Here is a 9,023-nt window from a genome sequence, read left to right on the forward strand (position 1 = left end):
AAGTAAGTTTTTTATTCCATTGGAATATATTGGAAACTGTCAAAAAAAGGAAAATATTTTTACCTTTGGCCATAAAAGGTCATATGGACATAGTTTTACATTAAATATCCCAAGGCTCGATAGTCCGAAGGAAGAGCATTCGGTTGGCGAGTGGAGGGTACCGAGTTCAAGTCACGGTTAAGACATGAAGATTTTTCATTTTTTTTTTCTTTAATATTCTTTTTTTTTATTTTGAAAATTTAAGGGACACAAAAATAAATTAATGTGAACACATTTTTAGTAGTAACATCTCACATTTAATGCAAGATTATCAATTTTTTTTCAAATACCTTACTTTCTCGCATCCTTTTTGCTTGTGAGAAATTTTGGCAGTTCAATCGAGAAATTTTCTCGATTATTTTCTTACAGACACAGTTTTATTCACATTTTTACAGTCTATCAAGCATTTTCATTCAGAAATGTTTCAAGGCGAGAAAATTTTGTTTATAGAAACAAACGAATGTGAGAAAATGATTTTTGTGTCGATTCACATTATTTTTGTTCCGATTTGCGTGTTTCATTCGAGAAATTTCTCGATGCGAGAGTTACAGAACGTAGGCACAGGTTAAAAATATACCAAAAAGTATAATAATACCTGTGTAGTTTATCTTCAAAAAGTGTAAGCTAATTGCCTAAAAACAACAAAAAATATTATAAAAATTATTAAATTTTTCTGTTATTTGTTTTGCTTTTTCACAAATAATAATAGGTAAGAATTTTTTTAAATTTCAAATAGCTTTCCACGCCATCTACAGGGTTCAACCCATAGAATCCGTTCCGTCGAAGTTTTCAACTGACAGCTCGATAAAATACACGCATTCTTATGGAAAGCAACCCATAAGCGAAGGATCGAACGGAGACCGACGCACAGTGTGGGATTTCGCGAATTTAGCGGAATTTAATTCGAAAAATGACTTGTCTTGTTTGATGCCACAACCGGTTTTTCTTAAAGCTAATAGATTGTAAAAAGTGATAACAAAAGCATTGATAGGTGGGGATCATGTAAACAAAAAAAAAAATAGCTTCGAAGTTGCAGTTGCCGATTTTTTGTCTGCTTATTTTGTGAAAGAGATTACTTTGCTCTTCATTTTTTCTCGTGCGTTTGGTGTGTGTTTTAATAAAAGTTTTATTTTTTTTATATTTTCTAGATATCAAGGTATAATTATGTGAGTAATTTTTTATTTCACAGGGTGTTTTACTTTTTTGTTTTGGTGATTGAAGTTAAAAAAATGAGTTTTTTTTTTCGATTTTTGTACCTTTGTTAGAGCAGAACTTTAGTTATCCCGCGTTATTCCGCTTAGATACAATCAGCCGTATTTATTAGATTTGCTTAAATTGGTTCTCAAAGGTTGTTTAGTTAAGCTTGCTTAAATATTTAGGCAGCCTTTAAGCAACGTTAATTAAATTTGGATTTATAATCTTTTTTTCTTTGATGCTTAACTAAACACGGGAAATGTCAAAAAACGTAAGCGAATTACAAATCTAGTACAAAAAAATACCTTTACATTGCACTTTTTGACATTTGCAACAAATATAATTCAAAATTTGTTTTCAAAGAAAAAAAGCTTTGGAATCTAAACGAAAAAGATCTGAAAATTGGGACTCTTCCGACAAGGTAACATTGCATGTATTTAGAATTCATAAAATCAATATAATAAAGAATTATTTCCAGACTCTCCTAAAACAGCTGATAGAGGAAAAAATAGCCATAATCGAAGATAAATGTGTCGATACAAACACTTCCAAAAAGAAACGAGAAGCTTGGCAGGAAATCCTATCGTCGTAAGTATTTATAAGTCGTGAGTACACGTTTAAAATCCTTATTTACTTTTCTTTCTTAATTTTAGTTTCAATAAATGTAGCTCCAGCGTTCGGGATGTTGCACAAATCCAATGCCAATGGCGCAACACCAAAATGCAGGCAAAAAAGAGATGCTCCAATTATAAGCGAGAGAGAGGGGCAACAGGAGGTGGTCCCCCTCCTGCACCACCAGATCATGAGGATGACCATTTAATGTCTTTACCTTTACATTGCACTTTTTGACATTTGCAACAAATATAATTCAAAAATTTGCTTAACTAAACACGGGAAATGTCAAAAAACGTAAGCGAATTACAAATCTAGTACAAAAAAATACCTTTACATTGCACTTTTTGACATTTGCAACAAATATAATTCAAAAATTTGTTTTCAAAGAAAAAAAGCTATGGAATCTAAACGAAAAAGATCTGAAAATTGGGACTCTTCCGACAAGGTAACATTGCATGTATTTAGAATTCATAAAATCAATATAATAAAGAATTATTTCCAGACTCTCCTAAAACAGCTGATAGAGGAAAAAATAGCCATAATCGAAGATAAATGTGTCGATACAAACACTTCCAAGAAGAAACGAGAAGCTTGGCAGGAAATCCTATCGTCGTAAGTATTTATAAGTCGTGAGTACACGTTTAAAATCCTTATTTACTTTTCTTTCTTAATTTTAGTTTCAATAAATGTAGCTCCAGCGTTCGGGATGTTGCACAAATCCAATGCCAATGGCGCAACACCAAAATGCAGGCAAAAAAGAGATGCTCCAATTATAAGCGAGAGAGAGGGGCAACAGGAGGTGGTCCCCCTCCTGCACCACCAGATCATGAGGATGACCATTTAATGTCTTTGATCCCCGATGAATTTGCAGTGGATCACAATAATTTTGATTGCGATGGGAAAGAAAACAACGATAGTTTTGCTGAAATCGCTGAGGATATTGAATTTATCCTCGAAGACATCAACGAAATAAATCCTGCAGATAAACCAAAGGCACCAGAGATACAAACGGTACACAATAACATTTTTGAAATTAAAAATATTATAATATACTTTTTGCAGAAAAATTCTTCGGACGGAATCAAGACTTCCACAAAGTTTAAAAGAACAAGGAGCAAAAAAACCGAAAACTCAATGGTACATTTCTAATTTTAAAATATACAGTGCCCACGTTCTGTAACTTAGTCGAGAACTTCTCGCATCGAAAAATTGTGAAACAAAAATTCCATACGTTTCTCTATTTGGAAAAATAACCTGTGTCTGTATCTCGATGTGAGAATCAACCCTATAAATTTTTTATTCCATTGGAATTATTGGAAACTGTCAAAAAAAGGGAAAATATTTTTACATTTGGCCATCAAATGTTATATAAACATAGTTTTACCAAAATATCCCAAGGCTCGGTAGTCCGTAGGTATAGCAGTCGGTCACCGAGTGGAGGGTACCGAGTTCAAGTCACGGTTGGGTCATGAAATTTCTTCTTTTTTTTTTCTTTAATATTCTTTTTTTTATTTTAAAAATTTAAATGATACAAAAATTAATAACCGTGAACACTTTTTCAGAAGTAACATCTCAGATTTAATGCAAGATTATCAAATTTTTTTCAAATATCTTACTTTCTCGCATCCTTTTTGCTTGTGAGTAATTTTGGCAGTTCAATCGAGAAATTATCTCGATAATTTTCTTACAGACACAGTTTTATTCACATTTTTCCAGTCTGTCAAGCATTTTCATTCAGAAATGTTTCAAGGCGAGAAAATTTTGCTTATAGAAACAAACGAATGTGAGAAAATGATTTTTGTGTCGATTCACATTATTTTTGTTCCGATTTGCGTGTTTCATGCGAGTAATTTCTCGATGCGAGAGTTACAGAACGTAGGCACTGAGCTTACACGAAATTGATTCGAATTTCCAAGCGGACACATTTATATACATGAAAGCTTAACCACCGAAATCGAGAACTTCTTCGCAATGCAATTGAAATGAAAAGAAAACACCATCTATTCTCTGCTTTTACCGCCAGTGGCCTTGTATATGTTACAATTCACAAAAATGAACCACCTGTATGCTTTAGAAGCTTAAAAGAACTATACGAAATAAACTCTGCACACTCAAACAACAACAACAATAACATTAACTCTGACCTTCAATCATCGCAGCTTATTATGCAGGAACATGATAATAGCCCTGTTCCATTGGAGGTGGTTGTTTACTACTAGTAGATGTTTTGGTTAATCTAGTACTATCATCTACTCATGCTCTTCTTCCCGAGTAGATACGATTTGTATTGAATTCGTTGAAAGTGCGTTCCATTGAAAATTGCTAGTTAACTACTTGTAGTACTTTGCAACCTCCCAAAGGAACAAGGCTAATGATAACACATAAAAACAAAAACTATGACTATGCTAATTTCTTATGTTTGTACTTCATAATATTTTGATACTATTTTTATTACTTTTTTCATTAATATTTTTTTCTTTTGTATTTAATATTTATATTTTCAAATTAACCAATTTATTTATTTATAATTTTTCTCATTTTATTGATTACAATGCTTTTTCATTTGTTAACTTTTCTTCTTTTTCAATTTTCTCTTATTCTTTCATTTATTTCCTACAATTTATTCTTTTTTTCCCATATCAAAAGTGCCTTCTTACAACATTATCATCTGCTGGTTATCTGAATTTAAATAATGTCAATGTTTCATAATGCAATACATGGCAATTCTGGCTGCAATTCTGCACACTTAGTGATGAATTGTCTATCTAAAGGCTTAACTACATACACCACTTTTTGAAAAAGTACAAAAGTGAAAAGATTTTTTTCTGGCTATCGCAATTGTTTTGTGATAAAGAGTATACAAATTATATTTTAGACCAAAAAATAAGCTTTCTGCATCATTTGTTTTAATTTTTCATCCCGAAAAACTATACAAAAATGAGTTTGAAAATGTTCACTTTTGTACTTTTTCACTTTTTGAGCCAATGTAGTTAAGGCTTAACCCTTCAAGCAAACAAGTCCGACCTCGGTCCGAATCCGCTCCACCTCAGGCGGAGCTGAGTCCGACTTCGGCTCAGAAACGGGTCCGAAGGCAGCTCAAATTAGTATGGAAATTATAATCACCGCGAGGTCGATTGCATATGTATTGGTGTGGTGAAAGTCTCCACTCCAAGAAAACGGAGCCGAAGTCGTATCCGAGTCTGAGCTGCGAAAACCTACCAGAAAAGGGAACAAAAACAGAAATGACGCATTTGCGTCATTTTTTTTTTCTTATGAATACTACATTGAACGGCAAACCGGAAAATAATCTATATCACTTTGAGGTTTTGGGTGCTGTCCACCTGGTGCCGTGATGCCAAGTGTCAATACAAAAAGCAGCTCCAGCGGGCTTTATCCCAACTAACATTTCAGCTTCGGTTAAGGTATTACAAAAGCTACATTTCAGCTTCTTTTAAACTTTAGTAAGGTTGTTGGGCATGGAAAAAGGAGAACGTTATACAAATTTGACCCTCTATAAGGATCTTAAACGAAGCCTTACCGAAGCTTTGAGATTTGACAGATAGCTTTGGAAGAGCTTGTATAGCTCTTTAATACATGTCTTATCGAAATTAAAAAAAAAAACTACAAAAACAAAAAAGAATTCTTTTTTAACTGGTTTTAAATCATGAATTTTATCTTTTGATCTGATATTAAATATAACATTCCATTAGTTTTTAGTATATCTATTAATAATAATTTTAAAAGTATGTAGCGTGTCTACACGGCAGTTTTTACCTTGCGTGTAAACACACTACATCCCTGCCTAAGTATTCAGTTCGAAATGTACATAAAATGCATACCATTTTCCTGTTTAACTGTACGTTAAGTTTGACATGCCGCCATGGCATTTCCTTTTTATTCATTCTATTCTCGATCGTGGCTTTGGCAAGTTGCCTTTTCTTTTGCACTTAAAATCTTAAACTTATTATCTTAAAACTAAAACTTAAAACTAACTTAAGAACTAACTTATAATTTAATAAGGAATATTATATATACCATTAATTAGTTCGCGTTATTAATAATAAAAGTATTCTGCCTATAAGAGGGCACAAAGTATATAATTTTTTACCACACCCAGGAATCGAACTTCGTATCTGCTTGGTGGTAGTCCACCACTCTACCCACTCGGCCATCCTAGTATATTCATTAATGAAATCAAAAACTCAATTAGTTCAAATAGCAAAAAAATGTCCGAGCTAAATTATTCAATGTCAAAACCAAGCTAACCGAGCTAGATTATTTAATATCAAAACCAAAAATCAAATACAAACCTTGGTAATTTCTGTAAAGCTTCTATAAATTCATTAAACAGGCTAATAAGAAAAACAAGCTTTCTTCGTTTAAGTTTCTTTAATAGTATTTAAACAACTTATTAGAAGTTGTTATACAAGTCTGAACTTATATAAGCAGTTAAATTCTGAAGCAAGCTTAATATAAGCTGTATACAAAGTAGAACCTGCGAGATTTCAATTTATAGAAGCTGTTGTGCTAGTTGGGTAGCGGCGATGTTTTCCGCTTCGAGATAATACCCTCCGAGGTGACGTCGACGTGTATTGATTAAGCAATTACAGTGACACAGTATGTGTTCTGCTGTTTCTTCGTCTTCGTTACACATTCTGCAGGTATCGTCTTGTGTAATGCCCAAGAAATACAAAAAGAGTAATTTGTATTTGATTTTAAATAGAGCAAAAATAATCACCTTTTTTTATTTGAATTTTTATTATTTTTACTTTCGTATAATACCCGATGGTATTTTTTTGTTAACATATTCGCTGTTGTCTTTGGAGACTTCAAAATTTTTCGTTTCGCTTCAGCTGCATACTAGACTTAAGGAAGCAAAGTCCGAGGTATAGTAGCCCTTCCTATTGTAGTTAACATGTTTTTATCTGTGTAGATCACTTTATAGTGTGTTACATAGAGATTATCAGCCCTATTCTGCTATCCATGGGGGGGAAGCCAAATTCACGTCGGTAATATGGGTAATGTTGTTTGTTATTCCACTATTCACGTGAATGAACTTGCTCCATACATTTGCTATCCGCATAAAAAATGTTGCGGATCTGTCACATTTGGTGGTAAAAATTAATTCACTATCTTTAAAATTAAGTAAAATGCCACTTTTTATAAATTTTTAAGTATGTGTTGATATGTTGATCCGCCAATGCCCGTATCATAGCCTTGGGTATTACTACAGTCGACATCTGTAAATTTGAAAACAAAAACAAAATAAAAAATACCTACATAAATATATGAAAAAAAAGGTATTCGCTGTCTAAGATTAACTAACCCCAATTGTGTTTGAGTTTTTTAAGTGCTTATATATAAAAAAAAATATAAATAAAAACACTGCATTATTTAATTATTTTTGTTTGCATAATAAATTGGCACAATAATTTTGGTTCAAAGCGTTGTTTTTAAGTGATCATAGAGAAGAAAAGAAATAATAACATTACATACTTAATACTAATATATAAAATAAACTTTTTGCTCTTTAACTCTCTTCTCTCCTCTTTTTACACGATCAAGAAAACAACTGTCAACTTCAAGCCCTAGAATGAATACAACTCCCACGAACTATTCAAAAAACTCACCATCTCTTTTAAATAAAATGAACAGAAAAAAATGAGAATTCTTCTTCCAAAAAAACTCCATCCATCAAAAATTCGTCGACCACTGATGCTGTCACCACTGTTTTCTCTTCTCCCGCTCCAAATGTGCTTGTTGTTGATGCTGCCGCTTTTGTTCCTGTTGCTCGCGTTCCCGATATTGCTGCTTCTCCTTCTTGTGGTGCCACTGATGATTCTCTTAATAATGTGTCAAAAAAGCTTGTAGATGTATCTCCTTTCAATTTCTCTGCTCAAACTGAAATATTATAAATTGAAAAATATCAAATTTTCTTCGTGTTTCATCGCGGAAAATGGTAAATAATTGTTTAAAAATTAGTGGTGTGCGCGGTTTATCGGTTTTTGTTCGTTTTTCGTCGGTATTTTAAACAATTAAGAATTCGGTAGCTGACATTGGTCGCCAAAGTGTCATGTTTTGACAATCTGGCGACCAAAGTCAGTTCGGAATATATTACCTTTTTATGTGTACTGTGTGTCCAACAAAATGGACAGAATAACTCGCGATTTGACACAATTAGAAGAAAAGGTATCACAAATAGAGAAACGTTGCACTGAAATAGATAAGATTCGAGAGAATATAAACAAAACCAACATGAAAATAGAACACTGCGCGCTTGCTTCAGCATCCGACGATGATACTAAAACTGAATTAGAAAGCTTTAAATTAAAATTGCACACTATGGAAATAAATAATCTTGCTGTAGAGTGTAGATGTTATACTAATTGGAATACCGTACACACCAAACGAACAACTAAAAAATATATTTAATCTAATATGTCACTGCTTAGATTTCCAACCACCTCAAATCTCCGGTATTTTTCGATGTAAGCCGCAGACAAATTCAATTATAATTATTAAATTTCTTAGCGCAAACGACAAAATAAACACGATAAAAGCACTCTCTGAATATCGTAAGTCAAATTCTCGAAACCTGAGCTTACATGAAATTGATTCGAATTTCCAAGCGGACACATTTATATACATGAAAGCTTAACCACCGAAATCGAGAACTTCTTCGCAATGCAATTGAAATGAAAAGAAAACACCATCTATTCTCTGCTTTTACCGCCAGTGGCCTTGTATATGTTACAATTCACAAAAATGAACCACCTGTATGCTTTAGAAGCTTAAAAGAACTATACGAAATTAACTCTGCACACTCAAACAACAACGACAATAACATTAACTCTGACCTTCAATCATCGCAGCTTATTATGCAGGAACATGATAATAGCCCTGTTCCATTGGAGGTGGTTGTTTACTACTAGTAGATGTTTTGGTTAATCTAGTACTATCATCTACTCATGCTCTTCTTCCCGAGTAGATACGATTTGTATTGAATTCGTTGAAAGTGCGTTCCATTGAAAATTGCTAGTTAACTACTTGTAGTACTTTGCAACCTCCCAAAGGAACAAGGCTAATGATAACACATAAAAACAAAAACTATGACTATGCTTAGCCGTTCCAGTACATTTCTTATGTTTGTACTTCATAATATTTTGATACTATTT

General features: G+C 32.9%; 1 protein-coding gene and 1 long non-coding RNA gene across 4 annotated transcripts; one reads left to right on the forward strand and one right to left on the reverse strand.

Annotated features, from left to right (window-relative positions):
- The first annotated feature begins 655 nt into the window (after positions 1-655).
- LOC129907625 (uncharacterized) lies at positions 656-4,259 on the forward strand. Of its 3 annotated transcripts, XM_055983930.1 has the most exons (6): positions 662-1,821; positions 1,887-2,142; positions 2,236-2,293; positions 2,351-2,460; positions 2,526-2,859; positions 2,911-4,259. In XM_055983930.1, the coding sequence occupies exons 3-6, from the start codon at positions 2,246-2,248 to the stop codon at positions 2,995-2,997; spliced, it is 579 nt and encodes a 192-aa protein (XP_055839905.1). In that variant the 5' UTR covers positions 662-1,821; positions 1,887-2,142; positions 2,236-2,245; the 3' UTR covers positions 2,998-4,259. The 3 variants fall into 3 exon arrangements, with proteins under 3 accessions (XP_055839904.1, XP_055839903.1, XP_055839905.1); XM_055983929.1 differs by having other exon boundaries at positions 656-1,821; positions 2,236-2,460; XM_055983928.1 differs by having other exon boundaries at positions 658-1,654; positions 1,712-1,821; positions 1,887-2,460.
- A 1,648-nt stretch (positions 4,260-5,907) lies between these two features.
- Positions 5,908-8,699, reverse strand: LOC129907627 (uncharacterized). The gene is made up of 4 exons (XR_008771093.1): positions 7,967-8,699; positions 7,479-7,749; positions 6,587-7,088; positions 5,908-6,516 (listed from the first exon to the last, which is right to left on the reverse strand). It is a non-coding gene; the product is annotated as an uncharacterized LOC129907627 (long non-coding RNA).
- Between the last annotated feature and the right edge of the window lie 324 nt (positions 8,700-9,023).

The sequence above is a fragment of the Episyrphus balteatus genome, chromosome 1 (genome assembly GCF_945859705.1).
Source record: "Episyrphus balteatus chromosome 1, idEpiBalt1.1, whole genome shotgun sequence".
Lineage (NCBI taxonomy): Eukaryota > Metazoa > Arthropoda > Insecta > Diptera > Syrphidae > Episyrphus > Episyrphus balteatus.